Below are 25,092 nucleotides of genomic sequence, written 5' to 3'. Positions count from 1 at the left end.
AGCAAGAAGAAAGTATCATGACATCACGTGAAAATTGAAATTAGTATGAAATTATTGATTAACAAAAAAACCTGATTTCCTCTTTTATGATGTCATTTTGTGTCTAGTTATACCTCTTTCGGATGCTATTTATTACTGACAAAAAATTAAGTGTTTATTTTCTCTAATGGAATTTAGTTTTCTGCAGCTGATGATCTTCCAACAAGTATTGGCTTTCTAGGTCTTGGAATTATGGGCAACCCAATGGCACAAAATCTCATAAAAGCAGGGTATGTTCCCATTATTACTTTGATACACTAATTTGATGGGTTTCAATGAGCCTTTGCTTTGTGAACTTTATAAATCACTGGACAGCGCTGTGATGTGACGTTTGGAATAGGACCAAGAGCAAATGTGAACCCCTTATCTCCTTGGGTGCAAAGTAAGTATATGCCAATTTTGGTTATGCTGCAGACTTAAGTTTGTTTGTGTTGGCCTCCAGGAAATGTGTGTTTAAACTTAGATTACCCAACAATGAAGTAGTCAATGGTAATCTATGCTAATCCTTAACAATTGAAAAAAGAAAGATCTATGCCTATGCTTGTATCGCCTTGTATGAGATCACTTAAAAAATTTCTTGACTGTTGTTACTGCTTGTACTTGAGGATAATTTGCATTTCATGGTAACTTGTGGTTCTTTGGATAATTTGCATTTCAAGGTAACTTAAGGTTCTCTTCTGCAGATACAAATTATCCCCTGAGGAGGTTGCAGCATCTTGTGATGTCATATTTGCCATGCTTGCAGACCCCGAGAGTGCAGTGAGTTTTGAGTTTATTTAAGTGTGATTCCTTGCCTTTCTATATATTTGATATGTCTAGTTAACGTCTAGAAAGTATTACCTTATTTTTCTAGGCGAATGTTGCTTGTGGAAAATATGGAGCTGCAAAAGGAATGGGTCCAGGAAAAGGGTATGTTTTATTTTCTCTCCTCTGAAAATTTAAAGGTTTGGACTTTACAATTGTTTTTTAAGCACTGAGTGACAGTTAAAGAACTCTAGTTAGTTTACTGTTAGTTATGTGATTGAGTTTGAAAGTGATTCTAGTCAAGAAGTGCAGCAAATGCATTGTTGGTTTTGTTAATTCGAAAATGAATTTTCTTCCTGCTGCTTATTATCTTAGATGACTGTCTTAGTTATATCTGGAACTGTGAAGTAATATGTATCGATGTATTGTACTAGATGAGGTACATTCACGACAGTGAGAGATCATATATATTATCTAAACAAAAATGAAATGCGAGCTTATTTCATCCGTTAAAGAATCTCCCAGAATAACGTTACCATTTGCAACACTCTAACAATTCTCAAGTGTCTAATGCAGGTGGTGTGAGCTTGTATAACTAATGCAATTTTTATTTGCTATATACATAAGAAATTCAAATGGCTCCCTCACTATACTTATGCTATAAGACGTAATTTTGAGAAAATGGCATCTGCAAGGATGACACAAATTTTTCAAGATGTTAGGAAAACTTGCCTCTGAAATCAATGAAATCACACAAAGTGAGACGTCGCTAAGGTTGTTCTTGGAATCTGTGTGGTGTATCAAGTTTATTCATTCATAATTCTGGTCAGGTTTGAACGTATACAACGCATCATCTTCAAATGGGCAATCAAGCTTATGATGAGGATGAAAGTGGTGATGACTTTGATAGCGTGAATGACAGTGGTTCTGCCCATGACTCTAATAGCGTGAATGAAAGTGAGGATTGAGATAGTTGATAGTACTATTTAGGATTCAAATTTGAGTTGTATTTTGTTTTTGTCCGTTTAAGAATCATAAAATACTGATCTTGCAGGTTTCTTTTCATAGAAATTATAATTATGAATTATATTTTTTGTTGAATGAAATTGATATTTTTTGTTAGTTCTTGCGGGTTTCTTTTCATAGGAATTATCTTGAGCAATTTTTTCATATATATATATGCAGGAAATTTCCTTTTGTTTCACAAAATTTTATCTCCAAACGCCTACGGATTTACTTGGGAATCTTCATAGGGAATTGCTTGTGAAATATATCTATGAAAATGTCACGCCCCGAGACTACACCCTAGACGTGGCCGGCACTCGAAGACCATTGCTGGTCCCCAAGCGAACCCTCATCCTGGCTGACTCCAAGCGGAATACTAACTTAAGCATACAAGAGCTTAAAACTGAAAAAAAAGTTTATAAACTCAACTTTACAAATCTTTAACTCAAAAGAAAACTCTGATAATATAATATATATACAACTCGCCATAAAAGGAAACTTTAGTCTTCAAAACATTTAACAAAATAAATGAAGAGACTTTTGAAACTCTATTGTCTATCTATGAAGCCTCTAACTGATAAAGATGGAAGCCGGGACAAGACCCACGACCTCCTAACAACTGATACAACTGAAAGGTAAATGAAATCCTCCGGAAGCAAAGAGGCTTGTCATAGCTAACTGGAACTCCCGGATGTATCAACGAATCTCCTGTTGATGATCTTGAATACCTGTGTCTGCATCATAAAAAGATGCAGGCCAAATGGCTCAGTACGTGGAATGTACGAGTATGTAAGCTGGAAATCTAAACAACATAGGCTAGAAGAAACACTGGAATAAACTGAATAACTTACCTCTTTTTCAAACTTTCTCAACTCAAGGAATACTCAAAACTACTCAAACTTACTCAACTCAAAAGATAGATACTGGACTCAAAGACAGATACTCAACTCAAGATATATACTTAACTCAAGGATACTCGACTCTTGAATAACTGAACTCAACCTGACTGACTTCTTTCAATATAAGGTAATTTAAAACAAGTGCGATATAAAGAAAGACTGTTTAAAACATGCTATAAACTCTGTGTGTATACAAGGATACAATAAGCCTGAGATGTATATAGAAATACAAATGAACTGATGTATATAAAATACAATAATTTTTGTGTATAAAAATACAATAACTGTTGTGGGAGTTTCTCTAACCGACAACCATCACATAAGAGCTATAGTGATGATACAGCGATCGACCTCACGCTGCCAGAGCATCTTATACCCGGCCAAAGGTATAAGACCTGAACTGCCTAATGGATCCACTAGTCTAATCTGAAAAGGATTCATCTAAAAAGTATGATCATTTTCTACCCATGGTGGCTAACATGGTTCTATGGGGGCTGTGGGTTCTTTGAACGCTCCCCCAATTCGGTGCTCAATACTACTCCCAAAAATGTACTGGCTCTTATATTTTTAAAACATATGTTTTCCTGCTGATATGAGATAATTACTCAAAAACTAGCCCGAAGGCTCTTTTGGAAATCTTAGTTTTCAACCTTGTTTAAATGTAAAAACATTTCTTTAAAACTTCTTTGGGAATACATAGTTCCCTAATAACTTTGAGAAAATGAACTCAACTCTTTACTATTTACTTTACTTGAACTCTTGGCTTGATGTGAAATTCTTAACTTAACATGAAACTCTTAACTTTTGACTTGACTTGAAACTCAATACTTTTCACTCGACTTGAAACTCTATACTTAACTTGGAACTCTATACTAACTTGGAACTTAAGCCTTAGAATGAAGTTAAAACGTTCAATGAAGACTCGTGAAAAGTTTGAAGACTTGCTTTGACTTACTTAACTTCTCTAAGCTTAACTTCTAACTTCACTTGACTTGGAAACTAACTTCACTTGACTTGGAAACTAACTTCACTTGAATTGGAAACTAACTTCACTTGAATTGGAAACTAACTTCACTTGAATTGGAAACTAACTTCACTTGAATTGGAATCTAACTTCACTTGAATTAGAAACTAACTTCACTTGAATTGGAATCTAACTTCACTTGAATTGGAAACTAACTTCACTTGAATTTGAAATTTGGATTGATCACATGTTACGGATGAGTTCTTGACTTTTAGAAGTACCTTGGAGTGTTGGAAACAACTAGGAAACATAGGTATAATACCTAGGAACATGTATGAAAAAAATGGTAAATGAAAGGGAAGGATTGGTGTCCTTGGCACTAGGAGAGGTGCGACAGCCCAGCCCCTTTTTCCCCAAAAATCCTTATTTTTCCCCTTGTTTCTTTCCAATTCTAAACCCTCTCAACCTCAAGGTTTCAGCAGCAATACTTAGAATCATAAAGACCCTTATTATACAATAGATTCAACTCAAAAATCACAGCCAGAAATCTGTACTAAATCAGCAAGAACTTCAACACAACACCACTACAACTTCAACAACCAATAAATCTTCTCTTGGAATTGAAAACGAGTTGGTGTGTGGGGGTATGAACCAACCAACACTAAGGATCATCAATCTCTCAACATACAATAGATCACAACTCAAATACACAGCCCAATCCTGTCCCACAACCAACAATAACTTCAACAACACAACTAACAACATCAACAACAACTAACAACTTCAACAACTTCAACAACAAATCCAATCTCTTCTCAAATCATAAAAACGAGCTTGGTATGTGGGGGGGAAGGATAAACCCACACTAAAGACTCACATACCTGATTAGGGATCACCCCCGACGAAAATCCACGACGATCCTTAGCTTCTTCTTCTCTTTCTCCTCTTCTTTTCCTCTTCTTTCTCTCTTATCTTCCAAGCCCTAACTCTCACTCTTACTCTCACTCTTTAAAATGGGACAAAAATGATCCAAACATCAGTCTAACACCTCAATATAACCCAAAGAAATTATTAGGGAAAAGACCAAAATACCCTTAAAATTTTCGGACTAAACAAACTGCACTGTGCGACTGTGCGACTGTGCGACTGTGCGACTGTGCCGACAGCCCAACTTCCAAAGGGCATAACTCACTCATACGAACTCAGAATCAAGCAAACTCGGCGGCGTTGGAAAGATCATTCCAAGGGCTTTCCAGAAATAACTGGAAATTCGCCTAAATCATTCTGAGCTAGGAGTTACGACTGCTCAAAGTTGACCAAAAACTCACTTTTTTTCCATAGCCAAATTTTCCAGATTCTTTCCAAAATGACTATTTCCAATTCAACTCTTCTTGGAACTCAATGTGCTACATCTAGGGATCTTAACTTAACACTCAAGAAATTTTATTCCTCGGTAAAATCTCACTCCACATAAAGGACGGCTCGAGTCTTAGTTCGAAAATTCTCTAGGGTGTTACAGAAAATCCCCAAGAAATTTCATTTTTATAAGAAATTTTGGTAAAAAATTCGCAAGAATTTTCGTTATGTATTGCAGATAAATCCACAGGTAAAACATGCGAATTTTAATTCCCCAGGTAAATTACCTAGGGCTTGTATAAATCCGCAGGTAAGAGTTATCTACGAAGGTTTTTCCATCAGATTTCAGTTTGCGATAACATTCGCAAGTAATCAAGTTACCTGCGGATTTTACTATGTTATCCCTAGGAAAATCCCCAGGTAATCAGTACTTTTCTTATAGTGGTCTTACGTCAAAGTCTATATTAATCAGTTGGGCTAGTATAGTGGGCAATGCAGACATTGCTTTGGCTCTTTGAGTGATAGTGTATTACTCAGAATAGAGATTAGGAGGTTAATCTCGTGTGTGTTGTAAACTGGGTTTTACTTTGGCTTGTGAAGTTTAGTAAAAGCAGTTTGAAAATCCTGTGAGACATATCGTGGTTTTACTCCCTTGAGCAAAGAGGTTTCCACGTAAAGTTGTGTGTGTTATCTTTACCTTCAATATTTACTTTTTGTTCATCGTAATTGTGTTAAGGACCTGGTCCCATCATAATTAGTGGACGCATACATTCCAACATCCGTTAATATAAAATCCTTCCGTTTTAAGGAAAAGAATCTTTTAGAAAGAAAAAAAAGAAAAGGAATCACACTTGAAATTATGTTTTGAGATCTTATATAACTCAATTATCCTACTTGAGACTTGTTGTCACAGTTAGAATCATGAGATCTGAGGGACTTGGATAGATATTGGAATTATAAGTACCCCATTTTAATTAGTGCAATAACTTGTGCATTCACTATCACGATCGCCAACAGCAATAGCCATAAAACTAAAAAACCAAAAAATATATAATACTATAGAGAACCTAACCTAACCAAATTGATTTAGTTCTTTAATTTTAGCTAGTCTTTTATTTGTTTTTCTTTAAAAATATGTATATTTTGATTACATACGAACTTTCATTCAGTCATCATGGTCACGTTTTTTGTTAGGTTTCTAGTTATACTCAAAGGAAACACAATTAATTTTACTCCCTCAATATATATATATATATATATATATATATATATATATATATATATATATATATATATATATATATAAAATCTAAATTGGTTAATGCTAATAATATATATATTTGAAAATCGTCACCGCTATTATACGAGTGCACTAACAATAATAACAATAACAAAAACGATTTTACAAAATAACATCAACAACAAACTATTAGAATAACTAATATTATATTAATGTGATCCAACCCACCTAGTCACCCTAATTAACAGAATTATTTAACTTACATAATATTTTAAATTCAGCTGTTTGATAATTAATAATCTAAGAAGGTGTTAATTGTTAAAAATTGGTTGTTAACTTGGCAAATCAATTAATCCAAATCAGTTTGTAAGTTTCAACTACTCCCAAGAATTTGAAACTTAACAACTTGAAGGGACCTATTTATTTTGAAGTTCTTGGTCCATTTCTTTTGTAACTTTTGGTTTTCCCATTAATATCTTCATATAAGAAAACAAAAAATAGGTTATAGGTGAACTACCTCTTATTTTAATTATTATATATATAAGAACAATATATATTTTTCTCCATTTATAACTTTTGTATTTGGTAGGTGCACCTTTCCCGCCTAACACTTGCATTCGTTTGGCCGCCAGTCTTAAAAGTTGTAATTACTAATATATCTTCCTAGTACTTTCTAAGTTAACTGAAAACATCCCTAAAGTCGGTGTAAATTAATAGTTTCATCCTTGACCTATTGACAGTCTTAATTTTATCTACTAACTGAACTTAAATACACCCCGATCTTGCAACATGAGTAAAGTATACCCTTAAATTCTTGCCAAGTTTAAGGTGTATTTAACACTTCTCTCGATTTTTTATTAAGAGTTACATGCTCCTATAATAGTTTGAGACCACTTGCTATGTAATGTGGTGGCAGATCGAGGGTGTAACTAAATTTAGTCAGTCAAATAAAAGGGTGTGTATTTTTAAGCTGTCAAGAGTGTTTTCAGTAATTTTCTCAATATGATATGTTCCAGAAATGAACGAACCAAAATAAGAAATAAAATTTATGTCATAGTCCATAACTTTTATTAAGAGTGTATTAATTACTTAATTGATTTTCCAACTTTATTAAAATATAACACCCATAAAGCAAAAGGTTAGCATGGCCTTGTTTATGGTGTATATTAGTACTTAAAACTCATTTTCATATATTCTAATTTGTGTTTTTGTTGTTAAGATACGTTAGTAATAAAGTTGGAAAATTAGTATGCTTTCTGCCTACCTAAATTTCTGTGAATAATTAAGGTTGGCTGCTCTTCAGATCTTCAATCCCTCATCTTAAATTGTGGTAAAAGATGTTTAATTTGTCAAATAATCTTAAGCATGTCACTTTGTGTAAATATGTACATTAGTTTAACATTATAGAATTTGAATCAACATGTAAACAACGCAACCTAGAAATGAAAATTAAGCTGAGTGTGTAGAGAAAGATAAATTAAAGAAATTGAGATTGCCTTTCTTAGGGTAGATTTGTTTGTTAGATTCATTTCCCTACTAAAAAAGTAGTAGTTAATTACAACCTAATATAATTATATTTTCTGATTCTAGAAGTATTTGATTATTAACAAATGAAATATGGGCATGCATGATGATTGTTTTGTATATATGTTGATCCAAAATGTGCTTCGTATTTACATATATATAATTGGAATTTGCATGTTTATTAGGCTACATATGATAAGAAATTAGGTACTCCCATGAGTGTCCTAATCCTTGTAAGAAAGGGTGTGATGCTTGGGACTTGGTAGTGCACATAAGTTAAATCAATGCGTAAAAAAAAAAAAAAAGAAAAAAAAAAAAAAAACTTGGTAGTGCACATGAATTTTTAATTGATTTTTTTTTGTGTGCATGAAATAAAATATGATATATTGAATAATCACACAAAGATCCTCTTGTTAATAAAAATTAAAAAGGTTGAGTTGCAATTAAATTTTAATTAATGAGAGTCTTAAGATTGGAATAAATAAAGGCAATTAGAGAAGTTGTAAACTTGAAGAGAGAACCAACATGGGTTGTGGTGCATTGGTGGGAGTGCTTCACCCTTAACCAAAGGTTTCGGGTTCGAGCCCTGGGTATGGAGAAAATCATGTTGGGAGTGCCACATCCGAATGGGCCCTGCAGAGCACGATCCAGATTTAGTCGGAGCTTCAATATGGACTCCGGACACCGGGTGGAAACCCAAAAAAAACTTGAAGAGAGAATATAGAAAGGAACCTGTAATTGTATTTCATAAAGGCCAAGAATGATTATTACAATTGAATAAATACTCAAGACTCAACATATTTAGGAATGGCAATGGGGTGGGGCGGTTGAGCTTAACCAGCAAAATTTTTAATTCGCCCCTTCTTGTCCCGCAAAATAACTTTTTTTTTTATTTTCAACGCGTTCAGCATAGTCTGGCCCCACATAAACCCGCCCCGCATAATTTTTTTAATATTTTTTTCTAGTTAAGTTTGATACTAAAAATAAATTCATTTTTTCATTAAGTTGTATTAATTTAATAGATAATGACTTTACAATTTTGTTTTTAGAGGTCAATCAGGAAACATGTAAGAAATTATATTATTTTTTATTGAACCAGTTTCATTTAATATCTTGAATATTTTAGTAGCTTTAAAGAAATTATCTTAATAATAATACTCTATCACTCTTACATGTAGCAAAGTCAAAATTAAGCTTGAACCCACATAAATCACATATACCCGCAACTTGCTCTGCCCCGCATTGGTTTTTAAAAAATCCACTTTAACCCGTCCCGTACAACCTTAAACCCGTCCCGCCCCGTGTAGCCTTAAACCCACCTCACCCTATTGCCATCCGTAAACATATTCGCTAACTAACTATTTTGTCAATTCTAACTAACGGTCAGATCCATTTAGGGATGGACGTTCGATTCTTTGATTTTGGAAAAATACATATACAACGAACACTGAATCAAATTAATTCTATTCTATTTGATTTTTCCAATTTCAGTTTGATATTTCTAAAATGTTTTTTTTTCAAATGCAAATGAGAAATAAAATGAGGACACCAACATGGGTTGTGGTGCACTGGTGGGAGTGTTTCACCCTTAACCAGGAGTCTCGGGTTCGAGCCTTGGGTATGGAGAAAATCTTGTTGGGAGTGCCACCTCCGAATGGGCCCTGCAGAGTGCGATTCGGATTTAGTTGAAGCTCCAATGTGGCCTTTGGACACCGGATGGGAAACCAAAAAAAAAAAAAATGAGGACAAAATTATCAAAATGTTTGACCTGAAACAAATACATTCAACAGTGCCAAGTTAAACTATTTGACAAATTTTCCGACAAGCTTATTGCGTGCTTCTACTCATTACCAATAATCTATAATTGGAAGTTCAATACCCAATAAATTTAAGATATTAAACTTCAATCCAATACTGTAATGTAAATGGAATACTTACTATAGTAACATTTTTTTGTTCTTTCACGAGAAAAATAGGTATTACCATGTGAAGTGACTACTAGCTAGCACCGTACACTGCAATGAAAATAGATTTTATGTAAAAGTACCTCGCAAAGTTTTACACTAAAGAATCGAACCATTCTTCGTAAATGTATTAGCTTGGATCGGGTAATGTCTTATTTGCTCATGTGTTTTAAGGCCCATTCCCAATTGTATGAAGTGTATGGGATGTGATATAGGGTCATAAGGGAACTCTAGCACTAAGTCGAGTTCATAGCTTTCCTATCGGCTAAGTTTACGCCTGAATTTATGCAATCTCTCACTATATAAAGTATTAAGTGGCCCATAACAAATCAAATTAAAGGTCTACAAGTCTTCTTTTCAACACCACCAATTTTGCATCAATCAGAGTTCAGAGTAAAAAGTTATGCATGTTTTACTGAAACATGTATGGATTGTGAAATTCGGTGATGACATCCCTGCCCATTCGGTGAAGCGCCGAATGTTTTGGTGTATGCCGAATTGGCCCGAAAACCTTCCGAAACTGTTTATTTTGGCGATCTCTAAAGCCTCCTTTTTGTGATCCGCCTAGTATTTTTGGTGATGGGACCTCCATCTCGCCGATTTGGCCAATGGGAATCATTAAAAGGTCGTTTTCTTTTATTTTCCATGTCTTCTTATGTACCAAAAGGGGTATTCTTGATCTCTTACCCTCAATTTTTCAGGTCTTCTTGTGTTCCAAGAGGGGTATTCTTGACCTTGTGTCATGGAAGTATCATTAGCGAAAGAGTTATATTCAGGCAGTAGGTATTAGTTGCATCAGGCGAGTGTCAACTCTATTAACTGAAAACACGTGAAATAGTTGTATCAGCTGAAATTATATCAACGTGTGTATTGTGTATTTGCTACAAAATGCAAAATGAAGCTACATTTCATAATTTTTTGGAACTTATAGCTATGTGTCGTAAATACAGTCTATAATATTTGTCACAACGCACAATTTTTCCAAAAAATATTTAATATGTATAAGTAATCTATTCAAAAACCGATAAACAAAAAAAGTTATGATCAGGAACTCATAAACTAAAAATCTTGGCTCGTCTCTATTCCTATTGTGACCAAAATTTGACCCACAAACTATTTTGTTTAACAAATTTAAAATGGTTTCAAAACTTAAACACACTAGCACAAAAGTATGATATTTGTTCAAATCACCATACTTTTTAAAGAGTAAACATATAAAATTTTAAAAGTTTGTTAAACTCTCAACATCACTGCCTAATCATATCTTACTCTATAATTGTTCAACTTGTCAATTTTCTTCTTCCTCATTTGAATTTAATTTTGTGGTCAAATCTGAATATTGCTGGTTCAACTAAATTCATTGTTTTTCACTCAAATTATGTACATAAAAGAAATTTTAAATACACACATGGTTTTGAACCACTAACTCCTTTTGCATGTTTCATAATGAGTACGAATGTAGTAGATGATTACCTACTTTGAAATTTCTCAGTCCTTTCTGTTTATATATATAATAATTTGAGCTAAAGATAAGAATAGCCCTTGATTACGTAGTCCATTCTAATTTGATATAAATTTAGCATGTTTGAACTAGTGTTGTTAGAGTTAACTTAGAGATAAAACAAAAGCGATGGCGCCACAGGTGAAAGCTGATGAATTGGTGCCACATCCAGTGAAGGACCAATTGCCAGGAGTTGATTATTGTGTTAACAGCAACCCTTCGTGGCGTACGTAATTTGTGTTACACATTACTTTCTTGATCTCAACTAGTTTAAGACTGAAAAGTTGATTGATTAGTTGGCCGTATACATACATGTTGATTTTCTTGATTTTTATTTCATAATTTTGTTCACTAGCTTTTCTCAGTTGAGCTAGTAAAGATTCCAGGGTCCTGCATTTTATTGGATTTGCTTACTTTCAATCTCTCTAGTCTTGTGAAAACGTGACTCTCTGTTTCCATTTTCATTGCCTGAAGAGCATGTGTGTTGTTTGGATCCTTTTAAGTGTTATGGTGTTCCTTGAGTTCGGGTTACCTATTCAAATTTCTGTGACGTGACAGACAAAATATCTAGTAATCAAATGAAACAGATTTGAATTGAACAGAATGGATCATATAGCCTGTGGCGGATTCAACCATGAGCTTGTGGGTTTGGCAGGACCATTGATTCGAGGTCGAGCCCTGTATATGTGTGCAAGAAAACAAGAATAAATTGAGTTAGATATACATTTCAAAATACACTCTCTCAAGAACCCGTAGGATTGTTATGCATTTTGATCATCAAAGGGATTAGAAGTTCTGATTTGATCACTTTCATACTCATGTTACCTAATTAAGCCTCGAGTTTTTCTTTGTTTAAATGCCTAAATGTACGTTGAAATCATAAGTGGAAAGCCAATACAAAATTTTATGTTGTCCTCTTCGTGTGATCGGAAGACAGAGTACAAGCTGTTGACTGTCCACTTCTCTAAATAATATGCAGCGGAGGCCATTATTCTGGGTTTTCAGCACTACATAGTTATGCTGGGAACTACTGTCATCATCCCGACCATCGTTGTTCCTCAAATGGGCGGTGGAAATGTAAGTATTTACTTTATCAGTAATTTTGAAGAGCAATTTGGGTTTACAAGTTGGGCACATGGAGTACTAGTGTACTTACAATAGTGGTTTCAAAATTATGTCTTTTAGGAGGAGAAAGCTCAAGTAATTCAAACTTTGCTCTTTGTTGCTGGGCTGAACACTCTTTTGCAGTCTTTGTTCGGAACCCGGCTTCCTGTGGTGATAGGTGGATCATTCACATTCATAATTCCAGCTACTTTTGTTGCATTATCAAGTAGATACAATACATATCTTGACCCTCGCGAGGTTGGCATATTCCATCTTGTTGCATCAGTTTCCTGTTTTTATGTTTGAGTTTGATCCCTACTTTGTTTTGATCATTTTCTTCAGAGGTTTATACATTCGATGAGAGGAATGCAGGGAGCTCTGATGATTGCATCCATACTTCCCATATTAATTGGCTTTCTCGGACTCTGGAGAATTGTCATAAGGTGTTCATTTTGCAGGATTTATCCTTCATTTCCATCCTATTCGTGTTTGTATTGTTAAGAAAAAAAAAAAGTCTTATTACAGCGTTGTTTAACAATGTAGGGTCCTATCCCCTCTCTCTGCAGCTCCACCGGTGTTGCTTGTAGGCCTTGGCCTATATACGCATGGTTTTCCTCTTGTAAGACTTCTGATTGTTGATCGCTATCTTTTAGATAGGCCGTTGATGCCTTTCACTAAGTATAATTGGTTATATACATCGATAGTACACATGTAGAAGGCCTCTAGTCAATTTGTAACATATTTTATTTCCATGAAGTAGTATCTATCTGTTTTTCCTTTTTCATCATTGGATTTACTAACCTCTTTTTCATTTCTGTTGATTCAGCTGGCAGAATGTGTTGAAATTGGTCTTCCAGGGTTAATAATACTAATATTGTTGTCTCAAGTAAGCCATTTCTTTAATAAACAGCATTGAGTTTCCATACAGATGAATTTCTTCGAATGAATTCTAATAGTTATGCCAGTAGTCTAATATATGGGAAATAAATGTCTGTGCAGTACATTCCTCACACGTGGAAATTAAAGCGTCCCATCTTTGAACGATTTGCTGTCCTATTATCAGTTGCTATAGTGTGGGCATATGCAGCAATTCTCACTGTGACAGGTGCATACAACAATAGACCTCCACAGACTCAATTCAGTTGCCGTGTGGATCGGTCTGGGCTCATCAGTGGAGCTTCATGGTATGCTACATTAAACTTGCGTTTTAGTTAATTCATATCCTTGTCCTTTAATGGTATTGATTATGAACAAAATGATATCCTGAAGTGGTAGATATTTGAAGTATAAGATCATTGGTAACGATAGAAGCTTAGTTTCGAGGATTTTAGGTCAACTACAATTTGATATTGTGTTTAACTTCTTTCCTCATCGAACTCTTCTCTATAGAGTTCTAAGTGATTTGCTTTGATTTGGTTCTGCTTTCACTGACTTGCGGAAATACAGGATAAAGGTACCTTATCCATGGCAATGGGGTGCTCCGAAAGTTGATGCTGGAGATGTCTTTGTAATGATGGCTGCAGCTTTGGTTTCTCTTGTCGAGGTCTATATACAGTTCTAACTTGGTTCAGGTTTCTCTCTTGCTAGTAATAACTATAATGAAAAATATAATTTTTTTCCTTCGAGAAACAGTTTTTCCATGTATAAGATACATAAAGCTAACGGATTTTTTTTAAAGATGTCATTTATCCTTGTTAGGCACTAAACTCTGAAGTCTTTGATGAGACATCTTTGTGGAGAACATGCTTCCATAGAATTTTCTATTAAGTATTCCTATTGTTGTTATTTCGACAGTCTACTGGAGCATTTATAGCAGCTGCAAGATATGGAAGTGTAACACATACACCGGGTTCAGTAATTAGCCGTGGTGCTGGTTGGCTGGTTCGTAGATGTACCAGCTGGATGATATTTACACTTGTCGTCGACTGATCTTTCTTCCATTGTAAAATTTCTCTGCTTACATCAATTGCTTTTCGTGACATCCAGGGATTAGGCATTTTGCTGAGTGGTCTATGGGGAACTGCAAGCGGATCTACCGTCTCAGTGTAATACATCTACCCCACAGCATCTAATTTCAAACATCATTTTTTCCCACAAAGCGCTTAAAGTAGAACATTTACTTTGTGCTAAAGCTCTTACTACTGTCCTAATCAAGAGCAAAAGTTAGGTCGGGAAAGAGGGATTACAAGTATTATGAAACTAATTGTTCCAGTCATTTTGTAGTCTCTATAAAGTAAATCATCGCTGAGAATTTCATGCGAGTAAAGTTAAATAGTTGACTACATCTAATATTTTTCTCTTGTGATCTATGCAGTGAAAATGTAGGTCTTTTGGCAATGACTCGAGTTGGAAGCAGAAGAGTGATTCAAATGTCTGCAATATTTATGCTTTTCTTTTCCGTGTTAGGTAAGTAAGATAGTCCAGTAATTTAAGAGTAAGAACATTGAGCAAATCTCTTGGGCCATTTCTCCTCTTTTTCTTAGACAACTATATTTCTTCTCTTCTCAACTCATCCTATTACTACTTTTCTTCGACAAAAAAAAAATTTACAAGTCCAAATTTGATTGAAAAACTTAGTCGTGGTAAATCGAAGCCAAACACATCAAAAAGCCGACTTAAAATACAGTAGTTGTGTAAGTGTAAGAGATGTTTTTGTCTTCTCAACTTATTCTACTACTCCATGCTTCTATCTCACAAACTCCAAACACCAAACCTAAAAACTCTACTTAAACATACAGGAGAGCATTAGAGGTAAAGTTTTACATCGATTAAATAAGGGTATCTGCAGTGATCTATCAGTATTTTGGTCACTTTATCTCTCGTCTTAAGTTATTCTCTTTGATGCAAAATTCGTTAATAGAAGTATTTTACGGTTTATACTGGTGAATCCATATCTCATTTCTCGTCTGTGTAATTGCAGAATTTCAGTTTGAGACTAATTGTTGAACATTTTTGTCCATGAACAGGAAAATTTGGAGCTGTTCTGGCTTCCATACCTCTGCCAATTGTTGGAGCTTTGTACTGTGTCATGTTTGCCTTCATGTGTATGTCATTGCTTTCAATATTTCTAGTGTAGTCTATATATGGTTCTTCAAGAAATTTCTGCGCAAACACCTCTCAGCTAGTTTTTTTTGGTTTTGTGTAATCTAATTCTCGATCACCATTCAGATATTAAGCATGGAAAATAATCAACATCAAAAACTATAATCTTCAAGAGAATTTGTGCAATAAAAATGAGAATATACTTGTTTCATTCAAGGTGTATGCTGTTTATTTTGCCTTATATTCTGACGTTTGATCGTTTAATGTAGCTTCTGCTGGTCTTGGATTACTTCAATTTTGCAATCTCAACAGCTTCAGGACTACATTTATATTAGGTTTGTCTATCTACTTGGGTCTTTCTGTGCCACAATACTTCAATGGTTATGTGATAACCACTGGTGATGGTCCCGTTCGCTCTGGCTCTGCCTGGGTAAGCACCACATGTGTCATATTCATTTTCCATTCAATGCAACAAGTTTTATATATATGTAACTGAATTGAATGACAATAATTTTTGGCCTTTAAACTAATTGCAGTTTAACAAAATAATGCAAGTTATCTTCACGTCTCCGGCCACAGTGGCAGGAATTGTGGCATTGTTCTTGGACTTAACTCTTGCTCGAAAACATGTCAACACCAAGAAAGACAGTGGAAGGCATTGGTGGGCAAAGTTCAAGCATTTTGACAAAGATCCTAGAAGTGAAGAGTTCTATTCTCTCCCTTATGGGCTTTCCAAGTACTTCCCCTCAGTATAAATATAGTACCACTATTTTTATGTTTAAGGAAAGAAATAATACATGTCAATTGAAGTGGCGCCTTTGGAATGTGAGTAGGGCTCCTAAGTGGCGTGTAAACTTTTTCTCGTAGAGTACCGGACATGAAATGATATTTCATTTAATATTTATGTAGAGTATATGCTGCTGCTATTAGATGGTCATAATTGTAAGTTGTAGTCCATGTTTTGTAAGTTATGGCCCATGTTCTCCTTTATTTTGTTTAATAAAACTAAGACGAGATAATTTCAAAGAACTCCCTCCAAGTTTGGCTTGATAACACTCATCTTCTTTGTCGTATGACATTACTATATGCTTACTTCTCTTGTTTTGATATTCTTTTATAATATTACTTTGATTTATATATTATTAATATAAAGTAATTATAACGCTATGAATATCCCCTTTTGTCCATTTGTCCCCAAGTTTTTATGTAACTCCCCAAGTTTTTGATGTATAGTTTTTCATCTAATACTCCATTTGTCCTTATTTATTTGTTCATATTTCCTATTTTAGGTGTCCCTATTTACTTGTCCATTTTGACAAATCAAGAAAAGACAAAAAAAATTTCCTATTATACCCTCAATTAAACTTCTTGAAAATTTCTAGTAAGCTGTAATTCATCCTTTTTGGAACCAGACAATACATTTATTATACTTGGGGAGTTACATAATCCTTTTAAGTTATCCATAAAGCATTTCATTAATTTATGAGGGAAAAATTAAGCATATTGCAGCAGGCAAAATTGATTTGAACAAATTTCCTGAAGAAGGAGAAGAGATATTTTTTATAACAAAATATTTTGGTGGGAAATTTTTAAATGTTACAAAAAATTGTAAAAGTGTATGTTGTTTTCCTCCAATTTATTTCACTTGAATTCAAAGAAGTGGTTGTAATTTCGAAATGAAAAGTTGTTATTAATACAGTAAATAAACTTATGAATTTTCCAGAGCATTGATTAGTTATCTTGAGTGAATTTATTTTGGAATTGTAAATTGTACTATAAGGGTAAAATTGTAACTTCACTATGCTAATCATTGCTGCTTTAATATGTGTGTTATTTTTAAAGTGGACAACTAAATAGGGACAGAGTGAGAATGTTCTAGGATGAATAAGACATATATAAGAACACACTACCAAGTTTGAAACTTACTTTCAATTCACTCTATATGTGTTTAAGGAATAAGATCCCTAACCATGGACTTTGCTTACCCATAATTGGACATGCATCACAATTGCTAATTTTTTTGTGTAGTTTGACTTTGGCAGATCAATGACTAGCTTAATTAAGTGTGGCAAGTTTCTCAATGAGACACATATTTGAATGATTGAATTTTTTTGTAACATATTCATAGATCTTTAGAGATAGAGGCAAAACATGTGTTCATCGGCACTTTTAATGGAGTCCAGAATATATACATTTTTCTCTCTACAACTATAGGCAGAATAGTATTTTTAGAGATATTTTCAATGCTATATTCTGTTTTTAGCGATATTTAGATACCGATTTGATTCAAGTAATTGCACGAAAGAAGGAAAGAATGGATTTTTCCTAAAGTCATATAGCCTCTCGAAGAAAACTAAAGGCGTCCCCATACTGTTCCGCAAGACTCTACTAGACATGTCCTCGTGTGATGAGATCGTTGAACTTAAGGCTCTGATACCAAGTTTGTCATGACCTAAAACGAGTCATGAGTGGTACCCCCACTTAACCTCCTAGGTGGGCGAAGCAACGAAATCACACCCCTACTTATATTGATTGTTCAACTTACGAAATACTAACCATAATGCGGTAGCTCAAATCTTATTAATGTAAGGAATACAAAATCCACTAAAGTCTATTAAATATCATTTTCCGAAACTTGAAAGTCATCACATCAAGGACATCTAAACCCCAAATACTAAGTCTAAGAGTATAAAAGACACCAAAATAAATAAAGTAGTTTGTGTCGGAAAACTAAGGACATCATGCCACGACCGAGAGAATCCAACACGAGCTAGAATGAATAGCTCACCCTGGAATCTAATGTGCTGGAGACTAGCTAGAGCTGAGGGCGAGTCGAAGTTGCGGCCAACTCAAAATAGTTAATGTAATGTAACTTAATGTAAGTGTAGTTTCATACTATTGTATTTTCTGTATGCAGGGAATCAATTTTTATGTGTTAGATCGCCCGTTCGAACCGTCGCACGTGCAGTTATATGCAAATCAAAACATAGTTAATGATTTGAAGGTGAAACTTACATCTATCTAGTTCAATTGATTTAAGGGTACCTGTTTCGGAGTGTATACCCGAATGCACGAGTGTCGGGCGTAATTATTATATTCATTAGTAACCTTCTGCAATTCATTGATAACCATATCTAGAGAATTTTGTAAATAATTACAATTAGGACAATCATGTTGTCTTACCTCGCTTGATTCTCCCCTTGCCAGATATTTGTTGTTTCGGCATGATCTTCTTCCAATGCGTTTTCATTGCTCCACTCTCCAAGACTCTTTGAATCCCCATTCTTCCTATGGCTCCTTCTTTTCAGTTCAGGACAATTCTGTCTAATTTGGTAGGCTTTCCATTGTAATAACATCTATCATCATTTTATGGTAGTCATTATTCCTGTAGTCTTGTTGGGGTCTATGTCTTCTTTGTCGCAATATTTGTCTGACTCTCCATTTTGTAAGAGTCATTCCCTCACTCTGAGATTCATCAACCTCTTCCTCAATGTCAGAAGTTCCAGCAGTAAATATTCAGTGTTGGTGTTTCGTACAATTGTAACTACGAATTAAGTTTTTTATTTTTTACCCTCCCTAGGAGCTCCCACCTTTTTTTGCTCCCTTGGTGACTCAAACTTGCAACCTTTGGGTTAGAAGTGAGGGGTGCTTACCATCCGAGCAACTCCCTCTCGTCGAATTAAATTTTTTTCTTTAACATTTTTGGACATTTATTTTTATCGAATTTGTAAGTAAATTAATACTTTAATTATTAGCAAAATTAAAATGAAACTTTGTGAGTCGCTATGAGTTGTAAACTTTTTTGTTATTGGCCTTGATTGCCAAATAACAATTAGCTTTAGTAAATAAAGTTTGTTCGTTTTTGTTAAGTTTGTCTATCGCTTATATATGCAAATTATTATATATTCATACGAAGCAAATATAATTTTAATGGACTTATAAAATAGAAATATGTATAGCCCTCACCTTTAAAATAAACAATAAAGGAAAATAGTTGATATATGATGTATGCTCATTTTTCTCAATTACTTTGTATAAATTTATCATCTATTTCTTACTATAATGAATGTATATGTCAATGAATAATAAGATTATTATTGTTAGAGCCAAATATAGAAATTAAAAAAAGGCATTGAGGCAAACCAGAAAGTACAAAAAGGTATTTGAGGCTTTTCATGGGACAAGAACATTTTCTTCATTGACCTAACCGAATAAGATCAGCATTAAATATTTTCATAACTCAAACACAGAACTTAAAAATAATAATATGATTTTTTAAACTTATCTACTCAATGATATGAGATACAGACGCAAAGTGCGTGCCCAAAAACTAGTATATTATATTATATATTATATATTATATTATTAAAAGTGAAAAGTTCCAAAGTACAAAGTTGGATTATCATTTTCCCTACACTAAATTAAAATGTAATAAAATAATTAATCTAAACAAAAATTAAATATCTAATATAATAGTAATAAATTATGAATTACATAATAGGGGGGGGGGGGTAAAATGAGAAGTTCAGCAGTCCTACTCAATTATTATGTGTTGAAACAGCTGAATATTATATTCTTTTTTTAAAGATTAATTCTCCTTAAATATTTGTTTTCTTTCTTTTGATGGTAATGGATGAACACTAAAGTTTTCAATTAATATAGAAGTTGGAACATATTTTTGCTAATTATGAGAAGTTGAAATGAATCAAATTAAGTAATTGAGGAATATGAAAGAGTTTTTATCATCAAAACTTCAAGAATACACTATAAAAACATACCTAATGTTAGTCATTCAGCATATGCTTCTGTTATTAGGCGTTTTTCTTGATATATATTTTAACTTAGAATTTTTCATGGGTCTGATTCGTAAAAAAAAGAATAAATTCGACAAGTACTTCCTTTCTCCAACTTCGCATACTACAAAGTACAAACGAATATAAATAGTATCAACCTCGAATCATATATATTTTAATATGTGATTTTCCATGTCAAGATTACACGACACACATGCTTAATGTCTGGTGTTGCTATATATGTTGTCAAAGAAGCAACTTATGTCGATCGAGAAAAACAAATGAGTACATTAATGTCTTGCAAGGGTGAAACTAAAGAGGGTCACCAGAAAACCACCTATCAACCATTGACAGGCATTGTTCCGGCTTGTATTCAGCAGCTGTATGCCCCGCACCCTAAATAAATTAATTCAAGGAATTAAGATTAAGATGCAATGATGTTGGTTTAGAGTTGTTGCAATATGGAATTGTCCTTACCTTAACAGTTGCATATGTCAGCTCATAATCATTTTGTAAATACTTCATCTTGTATCTACATAAACAAAGTATTTAAAAATTATTAACTATTGATACATGTTAAGGATCGATTGGGTGAGTAAGAAAAGCACTAAGAGAAAGGAACCAACCCTGCAACTTGAGCGTCAACAATCCAAGGCTCCCAATCATCTACAACTGGCAGTTTCAAAGTTTCTATCCATTCTTCTGTGGTCAAATGCGGAACAATCATGTCATGGTCACCGCTATCAAAGTAAAAAAAATTGTCAAACAGTCTCGACAGGATATATTATGGTCACTTAGAAGAATGACATAACATGAAGAAGGTAAAGCTATCTTGGAGTAATACCTATAAATTAGTGCTCGACAGGATTTGCTGGTGAGATGGCGATGATCATCAACGGCACTTGGGACATCATACACATATGACTCGGTTCTCTCCTTACCTCGATAATGCATGCTTTCATTGCATCTCACCCACTCCAATATTGTTCCCTGGGTTTTTTACATGACCATATCATTCAAAGGTTTCTCTTTCTCGGCTGGGGGGGGGGGGGGGTAGCATTGGACATAAACAGTAGGAATAAAAACTGTATTTGCATACCTCACGAACGTTTAGTGCTTTCTGGACAGCTTTATCGTTTGCCCAAACATACGAGTATATGTAATTTTTTTCCTGGTTTTTGGGTTTAAAAAGTTAACTCATCAAATTCTTGTATAATATACCAACAGAATTAACACAATACATGATGCTAAGAGGCCTTGTTAAGTGGGAGAAACAGAGACTTACTCGACACCATGGTCCTGGAATTGGAAATACTGACTGGTCATTTGTAGGAGTTTCTTGGAGAATGCTCATAAAAGATTCAAGGTCACACCAAGGTTCTAAAATATGTGTCCCTTGTATGTTCTTGAGACACTAATCACATCCAATGATTGACTATTTAAGCATAATTTAACTTTGAAGATATCTTAATATTTTATAAGTGCAGAACTTGATACCTTACCCTTTCTACTTTCTGAAGATCACTTAGACATAATATGTTATTTGGATCAACGTCAATGTAGTTCCCATTGCAATTTGCTTTAGTGGACTGCACGGTAACACAACGAAGATTAATTGAAGAATCATAATGAGCTGTAAGTAATTTCTAGTTGAACTACTCTTTAATTCAAAGAATTCACTTTGTTAGCATATCTGGGAGGGGGGGGGGGTGATTTTTTTTCCATCTACACCGTTGTTAACTAGAAGTTAGTTTCCCCAATGTAGAGTACAGAACATAAGCTATTAGATACCTGATAGATCTTATCTGAAATAAGTCCCATACGATTAGCATATTTGACTCTACCATTGAAGTCGATGTATCTATCTGTTTGAGCATTGCCTTGTATATATCCCTACATTCCAAAACCTCCGGTTAGACAGAAGAAGTTAAAATGAGAAGGATCAACAATAAGAACAGCAAGAATATGCGTGCAACTGAACACAGTGGAGTTCATACTTTGATATTCACTCGAGGCTTGTCACCAAGTTCAATACCTTGAGAGAAAGAAAAAGCTCATGAGACCAAGATAACAAAAAGACTTATCTTGAACTCAGGTACAAGATACAATACCATCGTATATTTTGCGAGTAAGTGGTCCAACAAAGAAGCCTGAGTAGGAACCACCAGTAACATATAGTGGATTCTTGAGATACTCGGGATGGTCCATAAGCCACTACAGCACAACAATTTCAGTCTCATGAATTTACTTATGAAAGTTTCATGGGTTAGATGTTTACCTTATCCTGAAGCATGAGTATGAAATTCTAACTGACATTGAGACATGAAATGTGAGATAAATAAATGTTGAAATTCTCTCACCTTTCTAAGGAAGTCGTAAGTTAGAGTTACAGAGAGGGAATCACTGCAGTTGTAAGCTTCTGAAGTGTTTGCATATGAGTAGCCTGTGCCAGCAGGTTGATCTATAAATATTATGTTGGCCACCTAGAAATGAAAATCAGATTACGCTTATATAGACGAGCAACAATGAAAACATAAGAAAATTGTAAAAGAGTAAGCTTACAAAACCTTGGTCCAAGAATATGAGTTCAACTCCAATTTCGGGAAATTTCCACTAGAATTTGCATAATCAAAGGTTAAAGGACCTGAAAGAAGCATCAAGGTCATTTCTACAGCTTATTAAATTTTTAGACACAATAATCCAAGCATGAAGGTCATGAGAACAATCTTATTATTTCCTCTTACACTAACGAATACTTTAATGCATAACTTTATCTCTTAGATTCGGAGACTCTTAACCTGAAATTGATCTTTTAGCCATCGTCCTTATTGCTTGAACCTTATGTACATATATTGATACATAGTGAACATTATTTATGATCCCTTCATCCAATCTTGACTAGTTTTGAATATTTATTTGTCGCAATTTATTGACAACTTTGCTATAATGGTTTTATTTCCATATCCGAACTTCAAAGTTAAAACCATCCCAAATTATGTCTTTGGCAGTTACTGAGTGTCAACTAAACTACGTTATAAAGTGAAATTGCTATAATGGTTCCTCATGTTAGCCTACAAATAGTTTTTAATAATGATAGATTAACCAGGAAAATCTTGTGTGCAGGATATCAGGAGCAGCACATGAAAGGTTATCCAAATACAAGTAAATCAATTAAGCAGCTTAAAAGCAAGAACAATTTGTTGTAATCAATCAACAAATCATCACAGAAGTCAAAAAGGAAAGACGATCAATCTAGAGGAAATCAAGCAATCTAGAATGAAGACACAAGAAAGAAAGGACATGCATATCTGGGAATCAAGAGAAAATCAAGCAATCTGGAGTAAAGACACATGAAAGTCGTCATGTGACTGTGAGAATATAATAATGAAATCAAATTTGATTTGAACTAGTCGTCATTGTGATATCAAACCATAATGGCCAAACCGAAAATTTTACATTGAACTGCAGGCACACTTTGCTTGAAGATCTTTACATAATATCATATCTCCTGATTCCCCATTTGAAACAGATATTTATTACTTTACATAAACCAAAACACTTTTCATTTATTGCTGGAACTGGACGGACGTTTTCACAAGTGACATCTCTGAGACGCTGATCTAATATGTCCTACTCTACTACTACTACTATTCCTCCCTACTATACTCATACACACAATAATAATAATAATAGCATCAAAATAGGAAATAGTACAAATGCCTGATCTGTTTCCTATTCCCACTATCTATTCAGTTTCAACTTGCAGGAGAGTGGACTTCCATTCATGAGTAGTTTAATCGATGTGTCATATGCTTTGGATTATCGATGTATCATATGCCTGATTATCCTATAAAACTTTTTCAGTTAAGATTAGTTTAATCGATGTATCATATGCCTTGGATTATCAATGCAAAGTTGATTTAACTGGTTAGCTTTAATTGCATATCGAATGCCCTAATAGTTAAAATCTCCTGTTCTCCATACACAAAACTTAAAACTCGAAAGACTGGCAGGAGTTGTTGTTGATCAAGTTTATGGAAAATTAAACTAAATTTATGATGACAACAATGCCAACCGTCTTAGAAGAATATCATGCCCTATAATTTCTCTCTATCAAATATAGTAAATTGATTGTATTATATTTGTAGGATATATAATTGATTCTAAGAAATTTCGATACTTTTTATATCTTTATTCCTTTCTTAATCATCAAGACTATCTTGTATATATATATGTATGCATAACTTCTATCATTAGCTTACATGCAACTACTTTACACCGAGGGATCGGAATCATACTGATATCTTAGCAGCATAAGGAAAAAAGGGATAAAATTGACATACCCATCTCATAAAAAAAGGTAGATAGAGCAGAGCAACCAGGACCTCCGGTGAGCCAAATCATGAGAGGATCATTTTCCGGATCTCTCTCAGATTTTACGAAGAAATAAAACAACTGCACTTTTCCCTCTTCTCCAACACCAATGTAACTGATCAATAAACATAACATGAATTTAGTGTCTATTTATATACGGAATGACAAAATTAATACTACCTACTTACCCCGTTTCGAGTGTAAATGGAAGTTTTCCATCAAATCCAGGAAGAGTCTCAACGATGAAGTGTGATGAGACGACCTGAGATACAAGTAGCAGCAGTAGAATAACAATGAATCGCACCATTGGAGATGAATTGAATGGAATTGGGAAAATGAGGTGATGTAAAGATTTTGAATAGTTGTGAAAAGAGAATAGGGGCACTAATATATAGAGGCGTAAACTTCACATGTCCGATGCCTTCACACCAGTTAGGACACCAAATATAATCTTTTGAGTTTTGACCATTTTCATCAAATTTCTATTTATATAGACCGACTACATATGGTATATATATTTAACTTAATGACTAAGATTTGACT

At 34.2% G+C, this 25,092-nt stretch overlaps 2 protein-coding genes and 1 long non-coding RNA gene across 3 annotated transcripts; 2 read left to right on the top strand and 1 right to left on the bottom strand.

Annotated features, from left to right (window-relative positions):
- The first annotated feature begins 368 nt into the window (after positions 1-368).
- On the top strand, positions 369-948 carry LOC125807235 (uncharacterized). The gene is made up of 3 exons (XR_007441658.1): positions 369-421; positions 723-798; positions 893-948. It is a non-coding gene; the product is annotated as an uncharacterized LOC125807235 (long non-coding RNA).
- A 10,338-nt stretch (positions 949-11,286) lies between these two features.
- Positions 11,287-16,409, top strand: LOC125807217 (nucleobase-ascorbate transporter 4-like). Its single transcript, XM_049486940.1, has 14 exons — positions 11,287-11,462; positions 12,216-12,313; positions 12,422-12,598; positions 12,683-12,783; positions 12,884-12,959; positions 13,167-13,226; positions 13,340-13,524; positions 13,787-13,883; positions 14,135-14,221; positions 14,327-14,385; positions 14,655-14,746; positions 15,307-15,384; positions 15,652-15,812; positions 15,919-16,409. The coding sequence occupies exons 1-14, from the start codon at positions 11,366-11,368 to the stop codon at positions 16,135-16,137; spliced, it is 1,587 nt and encodes a 528-aa protein (XP_049342897.1). The 5' UTR covers positions 11,287-11,365; the 3' UTR covers positions 16,138-16,409.
- A 4,037-nt stretch (positions 16,410-20,446) lies between these two features.
- On the bottom strand, positions 20,447-24,856 carry LOC125807232 (serine carboxypeptidase-like 18). Its single transcript, XM_049486954.1, has 14 exons — positions 24,738-24,856; positions 24,519-24,664; positions 22,743-22,819; positions 22,536-22,658; positions 22,287-22,389; positions 22,173-22,210; positions 21,967-22,068; positions 21,678-21,764; positions 21,461-21,589; positions 21,275-21,346; positions 21,020-21,165; positions 20,802-20,915; positions 20,653-20,707; positions 20,447-20,571 (listed from the first exon to the last, which is right to left on the bottom strand). Exons 1-14 carry the CDS (start codon positions 24,854-24,856, stop codon positions 20,488-20,490), a joined length of 1,395 nt encoding a protein of 464 aa, XP_049342911.1. The 3' UTR covers positions 20,447-20,487.
- Between the last annotated feature and the right edge of the window lie 236 nt (positions 24,857-25,092).

Source organism: Solanum verrucosum, unplaced genomic scaffold, assembly GCF_900185275.1.
Source record: "Solanum verrucosum unplaced genomic scaffold, falcon-dt-bn FXZP01000153.1, whole genome shotgun sequence".
NCBI classification, from domain to species: domain Eukaryota; kingdom Viridiplantae; phylum Streptophyta; class Magnoliopsida; order Solanales; family Solanaceae; genus Solanum; species Solanum verrucosum.
This window is presented reverse-complemented; position numbering and strand designations above follow the sequence as displayed.